This window comes from Pempheris klunzingeri, chromosome 5 (assembly GCF_042242105.1).
Source record: "Pempheris klunzingeri isolate RE-2024b chromosome 5, fPemKlu1.hap1, whole genome shotgun sequence".
Classification (NCBI taxonomy): Eukaryota; Metazoa; Chordata; class Actinopteri; order Acropomatiformes; family Pempheridae; genus Pempheris; species Pempheris klunzingeri.
Window position 1 is genome coordinate 13,447,853 of NC_092016.1, and position 26,114 is coordinate 13,473,966.

General features: G+C 40.9%; 1 protein-coding gene across 2 annotated transcripts; it reads left to right on the forward strand.

Moving 5' to 3' along the window:
* Positions 1–1,147: 1,147 nt before the first annotated feature.
* Positions 1,148–25,297, forward strand: LOC139201061 (RNA polymerase II elongation factor ELL). Of its 2 annotated transcripts, none has more exons than XM_070830278.1 (12): positions 1,148–1,285; positions 4,221–4,268; positions 15,436–15,563; positions 16,055–16,209; positions 18,461–18,702; positions 19,393–19,517; positions 21,132–21,246; positions 21,933–22,389; positions 22,897–22,960; positions 23,455–23,626; positions 23,735–23,779; positions 24,547–25,297. In XM_070830278.1, exons 1-12 carry the CDS (start codon positions 1,148–1,150, stop codon positions 24,655–24,657), a joined length of 1,800 nt encoding a protein of 599 aa, XP_070686379.1. In that variant the 3' UTR covers positions 24,658–25,297. The 2 variants fall into 2 exon arrangements, with proteins under 2 accessions (XP_070686379.1, XP_070686380.1); XM_070830279.1 differs by having other exon boundaries at positions 15,436–15,551.
* The last annotated feature ends 817 nt before the right edge of the window (positions 25,298–26,114 follow it).

A 26,114-nucleotide genomic window follows, 5' to 3' on the forward strand; every position in this document is an offset into this window, starting at 1 on the left:
TTTAAACTGCATGTTAGTTAACACTGTTTCATCATAAAAAAGTGGATATTGTTACGATGACATCAGCCTTTAAGTCAGTTCGGTAAAGTTTGTATTCATACTATTACCACACGGAGTCATGGAGCCGTTCATTATTCATCACTTTTAGCTATTTCAACCACGCGTCCACTATTTTTAGCTTTTTTACCATTTTACTGATTCTTTCAAACATCTATTTCAACCATTAATCTTGTGTTTATTTGTCTGAAGTTATTTACTACAGGATAACATGTTACAGTGGTTATATATTTATGTGGTTATATATATTTTTAAATATTTTTAACCAAATTATAATTCTGGTTTCCCAGGTTTTCTTCCCAAACAGCCCCTGATGTACAAGGACCCTTGGCTGGGAATCACTACACTTTATCGTGTTTTCTCCACTGGAGGGGCACCCTCGATGACACTTATCATTTTCTCCATTAGAAGAGCATCCTAGAGGGAACTTTATCATGTTTTCTCTACTGGAAGGGCACCCTAGAGGACACATTATCATTATCATTGTCCACTGAGGGGGCATCCGAGTGGATACTCTATTACATTTCCCCAGTGGAAGGGCACCCTAGAGGGCACTTCATCGTGTTTTCTTGCACAATGGGCCACCGTAGGGGGCACTTTATCATGTTATCATGTCATATCTACCACAGGAGCATCCAAGAGGGGATTTCACTGTGATTTTCATGTCAGTTTTTATACAGTGTTTCTTTGTAACTGAGTACGATTGTCGTTTCAAAATTCCTTCTATTTTCCACTTACAGATTTGTCTGCAGGTGCATTTATTCCTCCTCATGTGTGCTGCAACAATAGCCTCCACAGAGAGTTTTAACCAACACTTAGTTGCAACTTGGACCTAATCCAGAGCACAAATGGATCAAAGACAAGATAAATACATGCTGGTGGCCAAAGAGGGTGACCTGGAAAACGAAAGTAAAATAGTTCCTTACTTCATACTTCCTCTCTCTCTCAGTGTGTGTGTGTGTGTGTGTGTGTGTGTGTGTGTGTGTACGTGTGTGTGTATGTGTGTGTATGTGTGTGTTAGCCCCGCCCACACCCTCTCCCCTCCGTGACGTCGCAGGCAGGATGTCTCCTACAGTCCTCAGTTGTAGAAATGGCAGCGCTGAGACAGGAGCATCGGTATGGGCTCTCCTGTGGCAAAATCAACAAAAACACCCCGAATCAAACTCTGTATCACGTCAAACTCACTGACACTGCCATCCGGACCCTCGAAGCCTACCAGAACCTGAAGGTAAGGACAATTACCGGGTTCAACTTTGGAGCTTGTGTGTATTTTTCCAGCTATATTGTCATTTTCTTAATCGCCTCCCAACTCCGGGAACTGTAAAATCCCAACTGGAAACGCAGCTCGTTCTTCCTTTTTGGTTAAAAAAAAAAAAAAAAGGGGGGGGTGGTGTAGTTTAAATAGTTCAGTCGCTCAAATCTCATCGCCAAAAGCGTTGTTGGCAGATAAATGAGGTCTGTGTTGGTTTTTATTCAGGCTGTGATACAGTAGAAGGCAACTTGATTTATTGTGATCATAACAGGCAATTCAGTAGACTTTGATGAATGAAGGGATTTCATTTAATTCTCATGTAAGCTCTGACTTCAATTTGTTTTGAGCAGAAAGGGAGAGGCTCGGGATTTTTTTTTTTTCTTTTTTTTTTTTTTTTTAAATTGTGCACGTCTGCTTGTTTACCAAAAGCGTAATCTCCCGAAAAACCAAAAGGTATTAAAGTTGCCATATGACAGACGTCTGTTATTATGCCCAGGGCTTTAAAAACCTGCTGTTTTCTCTGCTTTTCTACACATACATTACATCTAAAATTCATTATTTGGACTATGGGCGAACAGAAATGAATGTCAGTCATTAAATGTTTTGTTTTTTTAATGGCTCTTTTTTTTCTGATCATTTCGCTCTCGGGAATGAATTCATGAACATCACGCAAATTATTCAGCTGCTGTGAATCAGAAGACTGTTTTATGTCCTTTATGGTCCACTAGGTTAGACCTAGATAATTTATTCTATCCAAATGGTCTTTCCCAAAGCAATGCTTGATAAGACACTGTGGCCTCACAGTTGTGACTGTACTTAGAGGCTCATTTAGTTGAGTTTTTTTCCTCCCTGGATGTGGGAATCATTGGTTCAGCTGTGAAGTCTGCACTGGGCACGGCAAGTTGTTGCTGGGCTCTTGTGTATTATTGTTTTTTTTGCCTTTTACACGCCTGGAAGCCCGCCCAGCTCCAGAGCTCATTGGTTTGTGAAGCAGAGTTAACTCCAGAGCTCACACAGCCTGACAGCTTCCTCTAAGCCAGAGCAGGCAGGCAGGAAAGGTTACTGCAAAAGTTTTCCAAGTCAAAGACCACCCCAGAAAATACTGTTTCTGGACGCCCAGTGAGTCCTGGAGGATTTTGTCCTCAGGAACCCCAACCTGAAAGAGTTTCTGTCGGTAGATGTGATTTGTTTATGATCTTCATGTTTGTGTTGGAGAGGAGCTTGTGGAAGAGCTCTAATACATGACATTGAATTACCTTCATATTTTCACATAATCAAGTTGTCAACTTTATTGACTGGTCCACAAAATGTTAGAAAATACTCAAAAATGCCACAAAGTCAAAAAGATGTTCAATTTATTGTCATAAAAGACTAAACCAGAGGGGAACATGGAATACAAAACCAGCAAATGTTCTCTTTTGAGACCCCAGAACCAGTCAAACTTTGACAATTTTGTTTAATAAATGACTTAAATGATTAATAAATTATCAAAATAGTTGCTGATTCATGTCTGCTGTTCCTCTTATTCATTAATCTGTACCACTTCGTAAAATGGCACCGTTTATAAAAAAGGGTTTACTATTAAAAGCAATGTTTTGGGTTGCCTGGTTGTAAAAAAATCACTTTAGCTGGTGTTTATCATTTCTGTGTTGTATTAATGCAGTTATAAATGTTGGCAATCCATTAAGAAACTCTCATGGGTCCCTCATAATCATCTGCAGTTTAAATAAGTTGTTCATAAGGAGATTGTGCTCCAAATGGTGCAGCTGGAGGACAAACACAAGGCAAAGGCTTTTTTTTTTTATAATCTGTTAACCTCAAAATTGAAATTCATATTAGTGGCTAATGTAAAAAGATTTTTTTGCATTATTTATAAACATTTATACAGCTATTAGCTACAGCTAATACAGCCTTCATAAAAGGTGCCTTATTAAAAAGAGGTGCCAATAAAACTACTAATTTGAATACCACAAGATAGTAATGGTTATTCTCATGTTTGAAATGATCATATATATAAAAAGCAAGCTGCTTTATTTTTCCTCTTATGATAAACCCAGGATAAAACCAAATTCAGACCTTCAAATAACTTATTCCGATATAGCCATATGGCTGTGTTTGTAATGTGTAACAAACATTATGTGCTCTAATATTTACCATTCCATTCAATATTAAAAGCTACGGTGTGATGAAGAAAATCACAACAATGCTCCTCGATAGGGAAGACATTTCCCAAAACCATTAATAATAAATTAAGAATGCTGTCAATCACGGGCACATCTGTACCTCACAGATAATAGTCTCCATCTATTAACCATGTATCATGTCGCCTCAGAGCCAGACGTTTTTATGATTTTAATATATCTTTATCAGTAGGGAGGAAAGGAACAGTATGCTGTTCGGGAGCTTAAGCCAGGTACACTGTGGACTTGGAGAGCAGCGCAGAAACAAACCTCAGCACGAGGGCTTATAAAAAAGTACCTTTTTAAAAGAAATATAATTGGTTTCAGAAGGAGCTTTGTCTTTCCTCTGGGATCTGTTGTAGCCTTTATTCATTTAATCATTTAGAGGGGAAATCAGCTGAAACACACACACACCAACATGCACAGCAAACTAATTGACATGAGCAAAGTTTTCTGTGAGCCATAGATCAATTGATCGCACGCATTCCTCAGAAGATTAGGGTCAGAAACCCATGAACTGTAGAGAAAAGTTTACCACGCCCTGACTCATCAAGCCAGCCTGCTGTTAAGCAGAGAAATCCACAGTGCAGAGTTGGTGCAAGGGTAATATTTTTTCACTCATAATGCATGAGCTGTCCGTTAGATTAAACATGAACATGATTCCTGATTCAGTGACCAGTTTCTTCATTTTCTCTCTCTCTCTCTCTCTCTCTCTCTCTCTCTCTCCTCAGGCATCACTATCAAATCAGCCAGCGATTTGCTTCAAGGGGAACCAGGGGGTAAGATGTTTTGCATACTCTCTCTAATGCCTCAGAAATTGAATGCTCTAATTAGTTCTGATTTGCTGTGGAGCGCTCTTGTGACAGTTCCCCTGCACATCTTATTTGATTCTTAAGCATTCAATAAGCACATGGGTGCTTCCACAAAGCAGACGGCCCTGTGACTTTCCAAATGTTGGGATGATTTCAGTCTCTGGATGTGTTACCTTTATTTCTTACAACATCAAAACTGACAGGCTGCTCTCATTGCTCCAGAGCCCAAAGCATGAGGGAAAGGTGTCATTAATCTGCTTAGTTATACTATGTTCTGTCAAATATCCTGGACTACACGTGTATACACACAGATGAGGTACATGATCCACAAAAACAAAAGGCCCTTCCTTGGAAGTGTCTGTACAGAAAGATACCTGTATCCAGCCAGATTAGCCCGGCCACCGTTACACCTTCCCTAGCTCTGCCTGCTAGGCTACTACACATTTACCACACAATCGGCCCTGTCTAAAAGGAGCTGTTCTAATCCCTGCAAGAGCCGATTGCATTGACGAAAGTGACTTTGCTCGGTACACAAATGCTGGCCCTGTGTGCTCACATGGGCCCTGGAAGCCCTAAGACAGGGTGCACTATACCCCCAGGCTGCTAGCCAGGTTACTGGGTCAGGCTTGCAACTGGGGAGGCTTTGTTCAGGGAGGGGGAGGAGGTAGGGGAGTTGGCGAACCCCAGGGAGCCCCCATGTCTCTGTGCCTGTTGTGTCTGTAAAGACATGAAAAATTTGAAATATAGGAATGATACATGAATGGCGGAATTTTTATGCAGGCAGCATGCAGAACATGTTCAAAGCACAAATAATAGATGTAAACATGTAATGAAACATCTGTAAAAAGCGCAGCAGATTAACCTGCTTATAAGAGTTTTTCTGTGAAGCAATGTTAAGTGAGTGCAATTTGAGTGTTCTTTAATCATTGAATAGGATTTGGTGATTATATCTTGGCTGGCACATTACATATTCAAATTGCTTTGCGGAATTCAAGCACGGGCTCCCTCCCCCTCTGACAATAGTCCCCGAGCTGGACGATTGGGCATTAATGAGGTAGCTGCAACCATTGGTGGTGGGGGAGGCCATATTAAGCCGTTAGTGGGGGGAGGATGTTGGTGAACATGGCAGTCTGGCATACAACAGACAGAGAGGATAACCCATATCTGTGTCTCCAGGTTGGAGGTTTGTAGCATCACAGATGTAGGTCTGCCCCTGCTTTTTATTTGTTGGATATGTGTTTGCTGGAGCTCAGCTCTCCCTCAAAAGCAGCGTGAAGTCCAACATGTCATGTGTAGTGCATGAGGAGGTTTGTGTCCACTGACAGTTACCAGCTGTAGAGCTCGATCACAGAAGCCACGACTGCTTCTTTCTGATCTTTGTCTACGCTGGCTCATGTCACATTTCCTGTAAAGGGGCACTTCCAGGGCCACAAAAACCAGAGGAATTCTTCAAATCACTGTCCTGGCATCACTCCAGGGCTCAGCGGTATCAGGGGCCAGGGCTTCTATCAAGAAATAGCACGCTGAGGTTTTCGGCTGCCTTTCTCTCTGACCCTGCGGCATTTAGCCCTACTATTGTAAATTGTCTGCCAAGCTTGTAATCATGCGATGAAAGACACAAGCCCTTAGATGCCCCTGAAAGTGGTTTTCGAGGCAGCTGTGAAACTTACAAATTACAATAAAAAAAAATCTGCTTTCGAATCTAGCCACGCTCATCTTTAACTCTAAAGAGGGTATGAAGTGGATGGCATTGAAGAGAAAGCGAACTGAACTGTTTTTTGATTGATAATACAATAATACGTGTTTGAAAAGAAGTGGAGACTGACACAGCTGTAAAGAAATAAAAGAAGTAGAGAGGTTTTTTTTTTCATAAAGATGGAAGTTGAAAAGAAAATAGATTCTGGATTACTTTGAAATAATCACAAGGGATTAAGGAATATATTCAGAGCTGGTCAGGGTTCCCATGGCCTGGAATTTCACATCCTAGTGCTTATTTTCCTTTGGGGCTGGCAACGGCTCCTGCTCGTTGGCATGATCTATATCCAGTTAGTAAGAAATAAAACTTCTGTTAGTTCTTATTTATTAGAGCTATGCTGCATGAGGCACATTGATTAGGAAATGTGTTTTATTCATTGCTACAGTGCTTGTTATTTAGAAGCACATACTTCACATACTTCTGTTTCTTGATGTTTCCACCTACACTTGTATGTGGGTTAGAGAGCACTGTATCTCACCTAGCACATTGAAAAGTTGTAGCACACCACCGAGTGGTTCGGTATAATGGTTAAGTATTATTTTGAACCACTCAATATAAATTTTATGAGCATGATATTGTCGCCATAAACATGAACATAACATTTGAATACCATATGTTGTGCTGTGTCAGGTGTGGCATCAGTTTAATTTCCTCCTCTGTTCATAAATGTTGAATTGCAGTTGTCAGAGTAATTGTTTTTGTTTATGGCCCTGTCTGTATTTATGTGTACAGCTGTCACGTAAAGGCAGTGGTGTTGGGATGAGGGGAATGTGGAGGTGCTCTTAAAGATATTCTCATGACGACTGTGTGTGAAGGCTGAGCTTCCCCTAGGCTCCCTCCCGCCTGCCCTCTTGATTATTTTGCCATTTCACCCCATGCCTTGGCTGAATCCTTGGGAGACATCAGGGCCTCTATCTCACACACGGCTGCTCTGACTCTACCCCCCGCCACCCCGCTTTGCCTCGCCTCCCGCTCGCACTGCAAATAAGCTTTTGCAGTGTGCAAGTGTGTATGTGTGCATGCACGCATCATTTTTTTTCCTCTTTTTTTCTGGAAGCTAATTAGAATAACAATAACAGGAATGTGGTTTGAGAGCCGTCCTCTCCCAGTGGCATAGCAGTGAGAGGGAGAGTTGTCCCACGTGTTTCTGAAAGGGCACACGCCGCTCTATTCATCCAGATGTGTTAAGCGAGGCAAAAGTCTCTGTGTTCTCTGCTCGTTTGAGGCCCGCTCTGTTTATGCAGAGGCAGTTGGCCTTAGGATCGTTAGATCATACAGTATATTTTAGGAACAAGCCTCACGAGCTCCAACAGTTAAACTTTTCTTTGGTTAGCTGCTCTGTCATTATTGTGTTCTTTAGCTTCAAACAAGGGATTTCGAAGGATGCCATGGTGACTGTGGCAGTGTTTTAAGAGGATTTTTATGGTTAGAAGAGAGCTGTAAAAGATCAGAAATCAATGGCACAAACTGGGCAGGCTGTGTAACGAAGGGTGGTAATATGTAAGTGTATTAAAAAAAACTTGAACTGGGCATGATTAGAAATACATACAGTCGTGTGTTCACGTTGTGGCTTTGTGTTGTTTATTTACATTCCAAGTTAAACATGAACGATTGGGACTAAAGATGTAGTCGTCACCCTGGGAAACTGGAAATAGCAGTGAGAAAAAAAAACTCACTATAACAACACTTGAAAAAGTGAGTCAGGGAATATGCAAATGTAAATACTGTTTTATTGGTTGCTAAGCTATAGACTTAGTTATAGACTCTCTATCTCCAAACTTAGCAAGCACTCAGCAAGCCTTGAAAAATTTCAATTTTAACAACCACAAGATATTAGCATTGAGGACTGGAAAGGTAAATGAAAATGCAACAGATTACAGTATGTGGTATTTTAGTCTGCTCATAAACGTTTGGCCGCTGGAAGCGTCTGTGTGCTCATTTACCTCACAGGCTGAGTATCTGCATCAGAAGTGATTAAAAAGGCCGAAGGCTTAGAAATGACAAAATATAATGCTAATCATGCTGTGTATAATTGATGGAAGAATAGTGACCTTATTTAGACTTTTTCTTTATTTGATCCCCCATAGGGGGAAATTTTCATTTACTAATAAAAAGGAAGAGCCCCTTGGCAGTATGTGACATGACTGTGTCTTAACTACATTTTAGTTTCAGTTTTCTTGTTTATCGTGTTCTCAGAGAGTCTGTAGCTGTATAATATAAACACATTTTCCCAATTATTCTTTTTAGCAAAACACTCACTCAATTTCAGTAACATCCTATTCATCTCTGAAGAGAATTTAGCCTCATTTTGCAATCAGACTATGTTCAGGCAATCAGGAAATGTTAAGCTGTTTAAATAATCAGATGATTGTAATAAGGAAGTTTTCATTCAAAATATATAATAATAGTAATATAAATATTATAATCTTACAGTATCAATCAGCCAATAAATCATTTGGTACTGTAAAAATAGAGCAAAGTTGTTGATAAGGATCACACAGTGTCTGCACTGGCCTCTAAGGAGCCTTATCGTGGACTTCTTTTTTCTTTCTTGGATTTAAAAATGCAGCACAACAGGATATGAGCAACACAAACACTGCAAGTAAGCATGAGCACAGTTATGTGTAGAGTAGTGAGAAGTATTTAAAGCTTAACCCAACGAGCTTGAAACGAACACCAGAGAGTTATTGTTTAACCTAAACAGAGAGCTTTAACAGCCTTATGTAATTCTTATTAGCTTTGTGTTGGGGAGATACATACTGCGTAAAAAGGACTGTTTTCACTAGAGGCATCTCACTGTGATCTCTAGAGTTATAATTCTCAAATCCAACACATAAAGCACAGTGAGCCTAGATATCAACAGGGGGAATTTCAAAAGTGTTCTATGACATATAATATTTTCATAAGGAATGGGGCTCATAAAGCTAATCACCTGCATTTACAAGAAAAATCCCTGCCTTTATTATACCTGTGTGCTGTCTGTGTGTGTTATTGGCTTCCCTCTTCAATTCATACAGTCTGATTTTACACATCACATCTGCATGTTTTGGATTTTCCCCTCTTTCTCCAACTTCCCCTGCAAGTTAATCAGGGTTGGACATACTTTCCAATGCACAATCTGTGAATTGTTAAAGGATTACAGGCGGCCTGCTCACTTGGGGAGAAAAGTCCAGTAATGGGAGTATAGTGCAATGCTCCCAAGTGTTTTGTGGGACTGGTCCAGTGAAACAGCTAGGAATCAGCAAGGGTTACACATTACTGGTGTCAGTGCATCTGAGGTCTGATAGCCAGTGTGTAATGGGAATTTCCTAACTTCCAAACCATCACAGTCTAATGCAAATTAGGCATTTAATCCATTTTTATTTGGTTTTTTTTTTATGCAGTGTTAGTTTACATATAATGAATACAGGAAGCAGTGTCCTATCACTTAACATAGGCTCTATTCCTCTGTGTATTAAGGGGAAGGCACCTACAGTAAGGAGGGGTGAGGGTGTGGGGTGTGGGGGAACGGAGAGTGTTTGTTGAGGTTGACAGATTAGCCCCAGCTTCTTGGAAAAAGACTGATTCTGCTTGGCATAACAGGCAGTACCTTGGGGGATGCTCGACAGTTGCCCATCCCCATACCCCCACACTAACTCCCGTCAGTCCCCACCCCCCTTCCTCTGCTTTCCTGTCTCTACCAACCCCCCTCAATGAATAGATCCTCAAGCACAGGAACCACCACATCCACCCAGGCTCACTGAAAGCATGATTTAGATCATAAGAGGCGATGTCACGCATTTTGTTTTTAACAAATGAGGTACTGTGGATTTGTAGATCATACTGTACAAAGCTTGATGTCAGTGAATGAGATAATTGATCTGACCCATGCATTTCTGAAAGACACCGTTTGTCAGCATCCCTGCATTTGCTTGACTGCATGTGACACTAAAACATGGCTGACAGTTCAATATTTTCAACCGTCAGGCTAATGCTTCAACTTGTGGAGTCCATTATAGGATGCGTGATAATAGCACTAACATATAAAGCTAAATAAAGAAGGAATCAGGAACAAATACACTTGCTCTAGCCACGATCCATCCCCCTCCTCTCTGCTGAGTTGCCTAACACATTCCTAAAGGAAGACTATTTAGGGCCATCCCTCATGCACTGGGTCTACTGGGAGCCACCGCCGCCACCGCCACCACCACCCCCCTCCCTCCCTCCATACACACCCAAACCCCAATCACTCCCTTTACCCTCCAACAACACACAGCCACACGTCCCCGCTGTTCATGAATAATCCAGGCGGGCCGACAGCCCATTGCACTCAGCTTTGTGGGGGAAGACGCTAGAACAAAAGACGGGCAGCTCACAGAGCAGCTATGGCTGAGTAGGCTCAGATGAGAAAACAATGGTAACTAGTGTCAGTACAGACAGGGGCAGGAGGCAAAGACTTCAGAGTAAATCACATATCCATGCGCCTGCTCCCATCTCAGAGTTGCCATGCCAAATACCAGAGCTGGGAACCTTGGCTTCTTGCTTTCATCTGCAGAGCAAAGAAAAGAAAGACAGAGACAGAAACTATCCCCTCATCTTTCCCTGCAGATGTTTGGCTTTTTCAAGCGTATGACTGGAGGGAAGGTAGCTCTCTTTGGTGAAGATATTTTTTCATTACTCACCAAATAGCAAGGTTAAGAACTCTGTTTAACCCCATCAAAGATGAGCAGTTTAAACATGATCGGGGAGTAAAAGATAAAGTCTTACAAGGACATCACCAATGGTGTCTTTTGTCCTTGCTCAACTGCTGAACCCCCTGCCAAGATTTTCTGTTCCAGTCCAGTTCACACCTTACAACAGCTTGAAAGTATTTGACATCTCCAAACACACGGGCCCTGGAGTAGCAGATGTGGCTGGGCTGTGGCCACAGAGGCAGTTATTGTATCAGCCTGGACACTCCACGGGGGGCTGTACTGACAAGGTGCGAAGGATTGTCGTTCTGGTGCCATTTGGTTGCTCCAAATGTAACTGTCCCGACGGCTAGTCTTTACTTATATTGTGACAATGGGCGGCATTACTGCACACAGCTCTCACTGCTGAAGCTGTTTATTAAATTGACCCATGTTAATAGTACACAGTGATGATAATAATACCCCATTAAGTTTTCCTCTGATTAATTAATCATCAGATTAAGGGACCCACATAATTATAATTAGGATACAATAGAGCATAAGCAGTTTAATAAATGCTTTCCCTCATTCCCAGCTGGACAAATATTGCTGATTTAATAGTTATCTCCATAATTATTAATAGCTGTCACAGCAAGAGTAGCAAATTCCAATTATACATAGGAAAAAAATGTATGTAATTGGAAATATAAATATCTTAAATTGATTTTAATAATTATTGTGATATATATTTTTGATTCAATAGAACTTCAGTAAAACTAATGTTTTGGGGATATTTGCGACTCTTTGTCTAAGTTAAGGGTCATTAGCAGCATTTAGCTTATTCATCATTAGCTTAGCCTCATTTCGTGCCCCAGTGTACCAGAAGATTATCTCTATCTCTATGTGTGCCATACAGTAAAAGTATTGGTATGGATGTGAATATTATGGAATGTAAACACTTTGCTGTCATAATGCTTATAGAAATGTGTGCAGGTTGGTGGAGTCATGTAAACAGAGGCTCTGTCTGTACACATGACTCATCAGCCCTTGACATGGCAGAAGTGATGCTACATACCTGATGCTTGCTCATGTGGGGATGCTTGAATCCTCAATTTTGAATTCTTGAATTGTTGGGTCTCGAGATAATACTTGAATTGGTGCTTTATAAATAAAGATTGATTGATGGAACTGGAGCTATATTTTTCTATGAGCTGTTATTTGCTGTGTGGGAACTCTGTTTGCCAAAGTAAGAACTTTGAAAATATCCTCTGGTGTGTATTCAGTGTGACTCATTAACCATTTTGCTCACATTTAAAGTGAGAATTGTGTGTTCAGTGTCTTTGTTTTTATTTTTGTTTGTTCACTGATGATTGCACATGATGACTCCATTTAATTTGATAATAATCACTCTCTCTGCTGACCCGGGGGCCCAAACAGTCAGCTTGATATTGACCTAACTCAGTGCATATGCCCCGTGGGACAGTGGGGCTTCCTCTACCTAAAAAAGACAAAATGACACACAGACACACGCACAAACCAAAAGACCAAAGCTCCATATGGAGATGCCTATGACTCAGCGTCTCTATGTAAATCTACACCTACTGCTTGACTGACAGTAGCTTCAGGATCACAAACCTGTCGGCACATGTGGTGTCACTGACTAAACACATCAAAAGTCAGAGTTAATTTCGTCAGGCCGGGTGGGACGATGATGAAATAGGCCACTTTGCATAAATTAGCTGTGATGATTAGTGTATTCTACAGTCACTACTTAAAACTGTATTCTGTAAAACTCTGGTTGTTCAGACTACAGTAAAGTTGTTGAGTTGGTTCTTCTTGTTTTTGCTGTGCAGCAAAAATGTCATTGACCAACCAGGTAACGTGATCGTGGATATGTCATTTCCGGAAGTGATAAAGGAAGAAAGTCCTGACATTATTAGCAGTACACTGTACTTTACACAGTACCACTCCAAACACACTTTTTAAACAAAGAAAGCAAGCTAAACAGTTTTAATGGGAAACACAAAGGTAAAATGAAAAGTAGTAAAAAACTGCCATTTTACCCCAAGACTCTGGAGGGTTAATGGACTTGAACTTATTTTAACAATTAAAACTAAACTATATAACCTTTGAAACAAGAAATTATACAGTCTTTCTCTTATCAAATGAAAAGTTGAACTTATAAGCAATAAAGCACTTCACTTTTGTCAGCTACAGCCTCACTTGTTCTGGTGTGACCAGTAGCCATAAAGTCCCTACTATTGCCCGACTCATACTGGATTTTTGATGCCAGTGGTGGTATTTGACATACACGATACCAAAATATCTAGAATTAATTTATGTCAGCCAATATATTGGCCAAGCCAATATATCAGTCCAGCTCTTGATGCTACTGTTAAGCTTGATGCTAGCACACTTTAGATAGATATTGCAAAGTAACTCACATTACTGACTTTTTGTTGACTCAGCTTTTATTACTACTGTTACACTTGCTGTACACTTGCCAATGTTCAGCAGATGTTTCACAGGATTAACTGTAATCAGACATTTTTTCTTACATGAATATTTAAATTAAATGTTATACTAAAAGATGGATAGTAATTTGAGACACTCGGCTTTTCTACAGATTAAATAAATAAGATATAACATGGTAATTACATAGTTTTAGAGGTGCTGCTAGTCCGATTTTGTTACAGTCATACAGAGCCAGGCTAGCTGCTTCATATTTATTGTACAGACATGAGAGTGGCATCCATCCTCCCAACTGACTTTCAATAAAGAAGCAAATAAGCAGATATCTTAATATGTCATAGAAGTTTCAAGTTTAGTATCTCGTTTAGGGTTAAGCTGGTGGTCCCATTGCTAGATGGACTGGCTCTCCTTTAGGAATCAGGAACTGGGAACTAATGGGTTAAATGACATATGGTTATGGAGCTTGAGAAGGAAGCTGTGAATAAAACGGTGGCGACCTCTGAACAGTCTGACCTGAGTGACATTGATTAGAATTAGAATGTGAAGTGTGCACAGTGGCATGGATGGGGGTGACAGGCAAATCTAATGCATGGCTGGAGGGGGCTCATACTGCTGCCATCGACTGAAAGAGGGGACGTGGTGGCACTATTGCAATGCTAAATGTGTAAATATGTGCTCGCATCTTAGCACAAGCTGCCTTTTGTTTAGCAGCACTGTCATTTTAAAACACATTCAAACGCAGTTCTTCTGCATGCCTTTCTCTACATCAATACCCCATTTTAGTGACTTGTTGCTTCTAATTATGGTCAAGGCGGCTACTACTTTTCTCTCTTAAAGTAATAGGTACCGCGGACATAGCTCTCATGTTGTCCCTTTTGATGCTTTGATACTTTTTTGGTTGACCATCCTTAATTAGCATAAAATCCCAAACAGACATATGCACATGGACTCTGCTTTACCACTTAATGTGAACGGTCAGACATAAATAGGTCAGAATTAATGGTCAGCTGTGGGTCTCAAGTGTCCATGGCCTTGTGAGCTGCTTTGCGTTTTGTGTTGACATGGGTGGGCTTGTGCACATGAAGGAAAGCTGGAGGCTGATGGGGGTAGGGTGAATGGCATGCGTTTTAGAAGAGGAGGAGGGGTGTCGAGGAGAGGAGCTGCTCATTGGCTCCATGCTGCAAAAAAACTGCTTATGGCTTTGCTGCATGACTGGGCATTTGTGACAGCTATGGTCCTGCCTGACACATCTGCCAGGGACACTGTGCTCTCAGCCAGTCAGCTTATAATCAATCACTTACGACTGATAACTAAAGAGGCAGCTTCAAGTCCATCTGACTGACGTTTGTTTTTCTTGAGACCTGCAGTTAAAAAGCTCCTGTGTGCTTTGGCCTGAGGTGGTACCACGAGGGCTGCTACAAAAAGAAGTGAAAGAGAGGAAAAATGTGAGCTGTTGCAGCCATCTCACATTAAGTACTGCTCATCAGTAAGAAGGTATTTGTGCTTGTAGAGGATGAGCGACAACCATCCAGCTTCTGTTGAATCTAGGGCATTCTAGCAACAAAAGTACTAAACTGTCCATTTTCAGGCTGAAACACAGCTGCAGGCGGTGTAGAAGAGATCCGCTGCCAAATGTGTTTTAAAGGACATATTACCTGTTGGTTAATGACTTTCTATGTTGAACTGTCCTTTTAGCGGAAGTGGGTTTTTGGGTCATTTTATGTAACAGGTTTCTGACAGAGATAGACTTCACCCTGCTGGCTTGTTTGTTGCTAGGGAGCCGTGGGCAGTCTGTGACAGGAGAGGTTATCGCCCAAATGAAAAAGCTGTCCGCTATACTATTGTTATGTTTTGCCTTTCAGACAGGCTCCTCCCATGGCTGGCAACGGGTCATATTCCCTGACCTGGGAGGTGCCATGTAGCCTCTGTGATAGGCCCAAGCGGGAGATTATTTAGGTCACATTTATTGCATGAAAAAAAATAACAGCCGGTCAAAATTGCTCGGATCAATTTAAATAAAAGAAGCTCCTTTGTTGTTTTACTTCAGCCAGTGATTTTCCACTTTTGAGATTACATTGAAACAGCTCAGGTTACATCTGGGAGAAATAAAACTTGCTTATTGCGTAACACACCACTCAAATTAGCACATTCATCAAGCAGGTCAGAGAGTAAAAACGCGTATATTACAAAGAAATTGTACTCTTGTAAACAGGTTTTACTCGTACTCATTGTTTGTCCTTCCTTTATGTCTTCACAGTACGTAAAGATTCCAGCGCCGACCCCCGAATCCCCGGATGGCTTCAGAGTCTTCTCATTCTACCTATCCAGTGACAGCAAAGACAAGCCTCAGTCCAGCTTCGACTGCATTCACCAGTATGTCTCAGGGTAAGCAGCACACATAACTCTTTCCACAGTCCACCACAAATGGAATTCGTAGTAAATTTAGTGTCAGACTGAGACCGCAGGGCATAACCAAACAGTGGCCTCTCTCTTCAATACTACACCAACAGACAGTACCGCTGTCAGGCTTTTTATTTAAACAAGACGACAATAACACCCAAAGGCCGTCATGCCACAACTGACCTCAAAGGTGTGACCAGTAATAAGAACAGAGAAGTAGTGTTTGCAGGGTCAAAGGGTTGGTTAGAGCAGCTTTATTTGTACTTAAGTCTTTCAGCTAGTCTTTATAACTGATCCTTTGCATGCAGGCACAAGTCACAGAATGAGTTGTGTGTGTTAGACAACAAAATTAGTGTATGACAGCAAGAATCTCTAATGCATGTGTTTGACAAACAGCCAGTTAATTGAGCCTAGTGAGAGAATTTGTGAGCTTGAACTCTGAGGTCTTCTCTTTCTCTCTCCTCTCCTTCACACAGGGAGGGCAGGGATCACCTGGAGGGCCAAGGCAGCATTCAGGACAAGATCACAGTTTGTGCCACAGACGACTCCTACCAGACGACCCGCGAGCGCATGTCTCAGGTGGAGAAGGACATCTGGAGCCGCTCAGCAATTGAGATCAAGCCAGGGCCAAGTAAGCTTTTGTCTAATAGCTGTATCTATGTTCTGTTATATCTTCCAGGCTCAGTTTTATGTGGCAGCCTCTAAGCACACATTGATCAAGGACAGATAACTGGAAAGTTTTCATGTTCCCAGAAAGCTTTTAAACCATTGCTTCTCACCATTTCATCCTGCTGGTAATTGCCATATGGTGTGGAAGTTATCACATAATTGATCAAAGTGCTGCGTTGCAATTATTCATGCAAGAGGGATGCCTCTCTTTCTTGTAATTTTCCTTTCATTTTGACCAGATTGCTCAGGCACTGTGCCAGCTTGCCTGCCAGCACCATTAATGTGATTGAGTTTGCCAGAAGTATGTGCTAACAAGTCTCATGCTGATGAAGTTTTGCCTAAAATGTAATTACACTGACTGGAATTGAATTCATTTTCATTTGATAAAATATATCATCTAAAGAAGAGGGCACACTTAACCTAGAGTGATCTGGGCATAATATGCAACATGCATGATCTCATTCTTGCAATTAATTTTCTTTAATGACTGCCTTCTCCATGTTTGAGTCATGGTCTTAAAGTCATTGTTGATTAAATTGACCATGCTGCAACTTTATAAATGATCCAACCACAAAGCTTCGTTGCGTTTAAAGGGTCTCCTGTGAATTTAAATGCTTGTGTAGGTAATATTCTATGAATGGAAACACCCTGTGTAGACTAGCACTACAACATGATGTTTAAGGTGATTGCTGTAGAAGCCAGCCGTTGGAACTGGTTCTTATACATTACATTCTGTGTTGCATAAATTTAACATATCTGTCACATGCATGCAAGGAATAAATGTTCCTGGGGAGAAACATTTAGTTCTATACCATATAACAAATCTTTTAAGGTACATAACTGTCATTTCCTTCTGTGTGTGTGGAGAGCACACAGTTGTTTTGTGGTGGCAGTCTTTTTAAGGTGCAGTAATGATAGACTGGATGTCCATACATCAACTCACAATTACAGGTTGCAGAGTCAAAAAATGTGCATGATTTAGATAATAATGAATGATTTGAAGTTCAGTCTCATTCAGGGTAAAATAGGCTCTGACAAGTAGGCAACTGAAAGCTTTATACACCTGCTTGGTGTAGTTGGAAGCATTTTTTAAAGTTATCCTAAGTGAGATGTTACTGTCACTATGGGAAGTATCATTCTGCAAAAGCTGCCTAGTGAGTCTTAAAACTTCCCTCAAGCTGCTTTAATTTATTTCCTTTAAACAATAGTTCTAGTTTGTTCTTGTCTGAAATGTGGCAGTACAGGTTTTTTGCACTGCAGGGAGGATATCTGCTTAAAATCCTTGTGGTCAATGGTAGATGTTGAAACAAGCTCCTGCAAGACTGTTGCATTTTGCAGGGAATTGACTTCATTCTAATCATACAAGGAACACTACATATTCCTTAAAATGTAAATCTAAATTACTTTAAGAAAGTCTCAACAGTATAAGTGTACTGTAAAATATCTTGTACATGTAGGCCTTCTGATACTTCTACCATGTTGTCCCATGTTTAACCTATAGAAACCTCCAAAGTATGGCTTAAAGTTGTAATGAGATTACAGTCTGCAGGTATCTATAAGCACTTCTTGTCCGGGTCCAACTGAATTAGTACTGCGACAGGAAGAAAGGGCTTCTCTGTGTTAGTCGCTTTAGTTTCCATGCTCCTCTGTTTACTCAGCAGTAGGCTAACCTTACTGTCAACCCCTTTCACTGTTTTCCACTTGCAGCAACACTGCCTCTGCTCACCGACACAGAAAGGTGCATGGGCACAGTACCATGTTCACAGTGTTTATGTATGGAAATTGCTTTTTCAGATTGGGCTGAAAGTGTTGCACTTGCTGTATCTGTTGCGTGTACAACAGCAGCTTCCGTGACAATAGAGAGATATAATGAAGATAAACTGTATTCAGCTTTGTCTCATGTGTAGGCCCGTCTTTCAAAATCAGGGTGTAATTTGTATAACTGGCCTGAGGACTGGATTAGGAATAATATGTTGGCCGTGCTATTACAAGATACTGTCAATGTATGTGAATCCTGTTATCAGATCAGTTATAATCTCCTCGCTCTTCTCTAGTTTTGCGTAGGGTAGCAACTGTATGGACATTCAAAAACAGCTTTAGATTACTACCATGATAACTTTTTGATTGACTGCCATTGTCGGAAGAAACTGGCTCTTATCTTCCACAAATGTCACACTGAAACTCTGCTATGTGCGCCTTTGTTTTGATTTCAGGTAAGTGCGTGAAGGTTCAGAGGAAGCAGGGTCTGGTGTCAGGCTCAGATAGCAGCCACAAGCACTCCCCCAGCAACAAGAGGAGCCTGGTTCCCAGCCCTGTGGCACACCGGCCCTTGAGAGATCGCATCATTCATCTCCTGGCTTTAAAGCCCTACAAGAAACCTGAGCTGCTACTGTGGTTGGAGAGGGAGCGGGCCAGTCCAAAGGACAAGGCTGATCTGACCTCAGTTCTGGATGAGGTGAGACATCTGGCAGATTGCTCTGTAAACACAGTGTCGACTAATGATGAAATATAATCAGATGCAAAAGTGAAGCAAATGTTAAGTGTGATATATTCAAATTTAGCTACTTTTAGCGTCGGTTGATATCAGGTCAAGGATTAAAGTAACCAACATCAATTAGTCCCTTACTGGCAGTTTTGCTAATGATACTAATGAACAGACTGCCGCTGTATAGCTCTAAAACTCTGCTCTACAAAGGTGATGTGAGTAAGTTTATTTCAGGCACATTTCCTGTGTTCACAATGTTTGAGTGTCCCACTGCAATCATCAAGTGGAGACTGTGCCGCCGCTGGTAGCTGTAATTAGGGCTGCGCTTTAATTATCTTTGGAGGAGAAGATTGTGTTTTGACAGGGGAGAGGTGGGGTGTTTCCAGCTGGGATGTGACTACTTTCAGAATTGAAAGTGGTTGGTTTGGCTAGATTTGTATCAGCAGGATTAAGTTGTATAAAGGCAGGGTTAAACTGTTTACCGTGGAAACAATGTAAACCCACGAAGAAAGGTCTTGTTTCATTTAACTATAAGGTGGAGTTACGGCATTGCAGGGTAACCCAGTTTGTTGTTTTCGTGACCTCAGCTGGCCTCTTTTCCTGTTGTATTCTGTCCTCTTTCTGTTGATTTATTAACAGTGGGAACTGTCTGTTTTTCAGGTTGGTAAACTGAACCCTAAAGACCACAGCTACTCTCTGAAGGATGAGCTCTACAGACATGTCCAGAGGGACTGGCCTGGATATCTAGAGGAGGAGAAGCAACTCATCCATAGACTCCTGATCAGGTGGGTTTTAAGTCAGCTGTAATACACTACACTTTTTGGGCTTTATTCCATTGAGACAATTGGAAATGTAAAACAAAAGCAATTGTTCAACATTTTTGGACAAATCCTTATTTGCTGTCTTGCTGTGAGATAGACAGGAAGCTTGATACTCTCTCCTGTATGCTAAATATAAGGCCGCCACCAGCAGCCAATTAGCCTACCTTAGCATTAAGACTAGAAAATGCTGGCCTGACTCTGCCTGATGGTAAGAAAATCCCTCCACCATTACCACTACCAAGTTCACTAATTGATATGTTGTTTGAATCCATACAAAAAACAAGGTTTAGAGGTGCTAGTTGGAGTTTCTGTCATCTTTGCAGGGAGCCAGGCCAGCTGCTTCCCAATGTTCACAATCTTTTTGCTAAGCTAAGCTAATCACCTACTAGCTTTATCCCTATATTTACCCTACATACGTAAAAGTGTAGTAGCCATCTTTTTGTCAAGCTCTCAGCAAGAAAGCAAATAAGCAAATTGTCAACTTAAACTATCGCTTAAAAATTCTTTTCAACTTTTAGAGACTCCTTTGGGCAGATAATGCAGAAAAAGACTAAGGGATGGATGCGCTTTGACAGTGCTGGCGTTAACACAGAGAGGCCACTGAATTAATGTAGAAGTCTACTGTGATCACGTTGAAAAGGGGAGCTTCTAAATGACTACTTCTCACTGCACTGATGAATCTCTTAATGGACACATCAAAGCAGGGGAAAATATTCCCTGCACTGTATTGCCAAATGGCATTAAAGTGAAAGGTTCAGGGTAGCAAGAGTTTTCAGGGTGGGTTTCCTCCTTCGTACGTTTCCTGTCCCTGCCAGTAAACATGCAGGCCATGTGCTACATGAGCTTTTTGGAGAATGTGCAAGTCCTGTTCGCTGATTGCACAACCCCCTCTGCTCAAACCCCCCGCTAAGTGCAAAAAGCTTACAATTGTAGTCATCATACTGTTTGCCAAATGTGATAAAACTGCGATATCCTGTCAATACTGTAAACTCCAGTTTTCTTTCCTCTAGCTTAATTATTTGCTGTAAGTTCATCTTATTCAGGCTTTCCTAACAACTGTCACTTCATTGACATTAATGTCCATTAAAGTCCCCTCACACTGACCATATGATTAACAGAGTCATGAAACCACTTGGGGGAATGACTTCTTGTAGCAGCTGTTGGAGGAAGGAGCTGTAGGAAGCAGATTAACAGAGAAGAGGGTTTGGTCCTACTGAGGTTATATCTGCTGCTATTGTTCTGCTCACTGGCCTGTGTTTAGTCTTTGTGGTAGCCTCCTGTAGATTGTATCACCAGAGACACAAAACAAAACACACCACATAAACTTGCAAAATGTTTTGATAAATAAAACAAAACTGACAGTTTTGTAATGTCAGTGATTTAGTATGTGGAAGCTACTGCAAAGCTGTCTTTTCTCTCTGCGTCATAACAAATAATAATCTCATCTACTTGCTTATAAGTCTGTCGAAGCAAGCTTTTTTATGGCCTACACACTGCCTCCTCCTGTTTAGCCTTACAGGCCAATTACCTCACACTTACTGTCTGACTGAAGGTGCTGTGCTCTTACTTTTTCTTCAGGAAACTTCAGCCACTCCACAGTAGCCAGTTGAAGAGTCCCCAGTCCAACCATTCATTCCACAAAACTCCCGGGGACTCTCCTTCACAACTCAGTCCTGCCAAGAATCTCTCTGCGGTAATTCTTCACCTTGAATGAATTGCGTTTTCCCTTACTTCTTTCTAAATAAGTCTGAAAATAGATAGGCTATGTCCTCTTTTTGCAGATAAAAATAACTAGAATTATGATATTTCTGCTATATCTGTGTATAAATAAAATCAATAGCCTCAGACTAAATATAACTCAGACTGAAGCTAAAGGATTAGTAACACAATTTGGGAATATGATTATTCACATTCGTATTGACAGTGAGATCAGAAATGGATACCACTTGTTCAGTAAATATGTACTGTATTTGTTTCCAGCTGGTTAGCTTTGCTTAATCAGTTACACGCCACATTATTTTTTTTTTTACACTTCTGTTGTCGCACAGATTATATAAACAAGATATAACATGTTGATATGTGAGCTGTTGTTACTTGTGGACAGAGCAAGGCTAGCTGTTTCCTCTGGTTTCCAGTCTTTATGCGAAAGCTAAGGGCCTCATATTTACCATCTAGATTTGACAGTGTTGTCAATCTTCTCATTTAACACTCAGTAAAAATAAAGCGAATAAACATATTTCTTAAAGAGATGAACTGGTCCTTTAAAGTAAATATCTATTTAGGCTGGTGATACAGGCACTTTGGCACACTCTAATATCAATATTTGATATTAATATCAAAAGGTAAATCAATCACTGTGTTCTCTTTTTTCCCCTCCAGAAACGCCCATTACCCTCAGAGGCATCCAACTGTCAGACCCCCAAAAAACAAAGACTATTAGACCATTGTTTGCCTCAGCAGTCACCTTCTTATGGAGACTGCAGCACCAATGGTACTCGTAGCTCCTCCAGTCATGGAAACTCTAGCGTACAGATCAAACTGGAGTTTGACAAAACCAGCAATCATCTCCAGGGGAGCCCAAATCGTCTGTACTCACCACACAAACTCAGCGGGTCATCTACTATTCCCAAACGGGAGAGGACAGAGCCAGCTCCTATTGCACCCAGCCCTAAGCACCCGCACACTGACACCCCCATTTGCACTGACCAACAGTTCATCAATGGCCAACATAAAAAGAAGAGGTCCAAAAAGCACAAAGACAGGGAGCGAGAGCGCTTAAAACCAGACTGGATTGAGACCAGTCCAGACCTGAAGCAGAATCAAGAAAAGCTCAAAGGTAAATAAAACCATAAAACTATAAAAATGTCCTTTTGTCACACTTTATGTATCCTAATGTGCTGTCATGAATCTGTTTTATATTATTTCTTCAGGCCTATGAACTTATCAGCTTTCGTTTAGCAAAAAGGAACAAATGCTCAGGGTTGAGTTGTACTTGCTGCTGGAAGCCCACAAGGAGCAATTCATATATTTTCATTTGCGAGAGCAGTGACTGTTGTTAGGAGTGTAACACTTTCTCCACCCTCCGGCCCTCGCTCCTCGCTCTAGTCTGTTGATGATTGACTGTGAAACATCTGGGTGACCTACGGTCGAGCGAGTCAGCAGGCAGCATTGCCTCCTACTCTGGCCTGCTGACGTCACTGCTTGCCTTGGATCAGGTCTCTTATCGGAGACAGTGATAAATGATTCCATCAGCCTTGATATGATGGGCACATTATTGCATTTGCATTGGCTTTAACCATTTTAAATGATTGTGTGTGTGTGTGTGTGTTTTTCCTATCTACAGACCATGAGGGAGAGAAAACAACTGTCAGTCGAACCTCAGAAGAGGAACTGCCCGACTATTTAATGTAAGATAAATACACACTTTGTCCCTGACTGTGCTATATGTTATAATCCCTGATTCAGAGGGGAGTTATGATTCAGGAATGAAATCCAAATAATTGTCAGAACATCAGTGAATCGTTGCAGATATCATTGGTCACTAAGGTTTTAAGGTTTCAGTGAAATCCTCTGTTGTTGAGTGAAGAAACCAACTTGTCCCACAAGGGTTAGGTTCAGCTTCAAAACACTCAGATAAATAGAGGGAAGTAAAACACATGTCTAAATGAGCTGTCACAAAGCTTTCACTGAGAATGACTTTGCAAACAAATGATCTTATGGCTGACATTTATACATCTGGTCAACACATCATGCTGTTTAACCAATGACGTGTCAGGCCCCTAACTCCACCATTCTGCAGTGCCATCTAGTGGAAGCAGTGGGAAACAACTTGGCCTCAAGAGATCACTTCTACTTTTAAATAACAGCTTTCAGTAAGTGCATGTTTGCTTTTTTCCCCCAGAAAATACAGCACCATAACAGCACTGGAGCAGCGTCAACAGTACAAGGACGACTTCTGTGCCGAGTACGATGAATACAGAGCTCTTCATGACCGAATTGGGGCCATCACCGAGATGTTTGTTCAGTTGGGCTCAAAGATCAACACTCTCTCGCCGGGAACACAAGAGTACAAGGTACTGTCTGCACCAGGAGCCTTTAATTGCTGTATTTCTAATAAAACACCAGAGTGAACAGTTCAGATACTCAGCACACTAACACTCCTTCTGTTGTAATCTTTTCAGCTTATGGAGGACCAAATACTACAAAAGTACCGAAAGTATAAGAAAGTAAGAATTATTTACCTTTCATTTCATCTCATTTCATACAACACTTGTTGCATTATAAACTGGGCCTCATACAAGAACCATTCAACTATCCTACATACAGTATGAGAAAACTTGTGTTTTCTTACTGAAGTCAAGTAAAATAAAAAATTCCATTAATATTAATATTCTGTTCACCATATCTGTGTATTGGGCGTTCTGACTTGCCAATTCAGTGAGAGAGACTTTCCCTTTTAGATTTTACTGGCATGAAAATTTTGACACAAGTTGGTCGGAAAATTCTGCCTCAGTCAAGATTTTCATGCAGGTTGCTGTCTGGGGAAACATCCTCTGTTAAACCAATTTATAGTTTAACCTGTAATCATATTTATTATCATACATCGTGTCATGTCCCCTGTCGAGTTGTTACTAGAGCCCCTATATAGCTATACTATAGCTGTAATACCTTTGTATGATCCCCTGATATCACAACCCTAATGACACAATTTGTTATGTTTTTGTCACATTTTTGTGAGTGAAGTCTGCCCACAAATGGATCAGAAAAATTACCTTTATATTGCCTTACTCTTGTATAGTAATGTGTTTAACATGATTATGTTAATGACCATATCTCACAAATGAGCAGATACTCATGAACAGGTGGCATTCATCATGTTGAAACAAGTCGATTTGATTTGAATCACGCAGCAGATGCTCTAGCATGAGGCCCACTGTGTTGAATCTTAATGTGCATTACAGAAAACTCACTGGCGTCCCTTTTTTCTTTTCAGAAGTTTCCTGGGTATCGGGAAGAGAAAAAGCGATGCGAGTACCTCCATCAGAAACTGTCGCATATCAAAGGCCTGATCACAGATTATGACCAAACACAGGAACTCTCCTAGTAACAGGCCTGTACCCTCAGCAGGGTGTAATATGACTGGACCAAAAGACTCCTGATGGACCCAAAGACTGCTCAGATGGGTCCTGGAGTCGCTGAGACACTATTCACTTTACTCTGAGTGTTAATGGAAATCGAGAAGCGAGGTTATTTTTCAGAAGTGGGCCAAGACCACCGACTCGTGATCAAATGCTGCCCTTTAACGTAATGGTTTTAAACGATCGCTGTAACAGCTGGATTTTGTTCTGCTGTAAAATGGTCCGATGACACAGTGAAAGCCAAATCCATTTTTCTGAAACGCAAAACAGATTCCTGCATAATTGCATTTTTATTCTATCCTATCATTTATCTTGTCAGAACTAAAAAAAAGTTTTGATTTCTAGAAAGTATTAAATTGATGGTACAATCAGTTCTAGGGCAAAGCAAATGCGACTAAAGTTTTTATATTTAACATACAGAGGAATTTGTTTATTTGCCATTTGCTGTTAGACAGTTCAATCACATCAACTGTTTATGAGTTTTAGTAATAAGATCACATAACATCATTAATATGGTCATCCCATAAACATTGCATCTCTTTAGACCACATACAAACATAATTTATCAAAGACTAAGACCCCTACAAGGTTTCATTATCACTAAAATGATCCCAAAGTGAAGTGAAAGCATAACGCGGTTTCACAGTGTGCTACTGTGTGTTTTCACCCAGAATCTGTGGTTTGGATCAGTTTCTTTGAGCTTTGATCGTAAAGAACTTCACCTGTAGCTTTCTGCCAACGTCCCGTTTCATTTCTAAGAAATGTTGGAATGCCACAAAACCACTCCTTCCTGTACCGTAATGCCGGTTTCCAGATAGTGCTTGTGCACATATAATGTCAATTTCACCCACATGTAGCCTACCATGAACTGCCTTTTCATTATCAACTCACTCTTCTGTCAAGGTTATAGGTTTGTTTAGTGATACACGGAAGTCGATTTATCTGAATAACAATATTTCACTACAGCCAGTGTTACATTTTGATGTTATTCTGCTGGATGTGACAGAGATGCCTTCAACAAAGTGGACTGTGTAATCTTTAGCCACATGTGCAAAGCATGGGAAGTATAGCACTGTGGGCCGGTACTCAGTTCAAACCACTTTGGATCGATTGGCTGTGAGGAGCAGGCAGACCTCTAGGGGCTGCTAGCAGGACTTAAAGACTCATTTTAGACTTTCTGGACTTATTTGTACCCAGGCAGGTACACCTGAATACAACCACAAGCTGTCATTTTATTTCACCTTAATTAACTGTGGCCTGAAGTAGAAAATAGTGATCAGATTTCAGTGTTCTCTGGCCGTTTGCATCAATGTAGCTGTACTCACAAACTGTTGTCTTAATAGTGGCTTAAAAATGGGGGAGAATGAAGCTAATATTTGCCTTAACACATATGTCAGACATATGCTATGCCTGTTCTGAAATG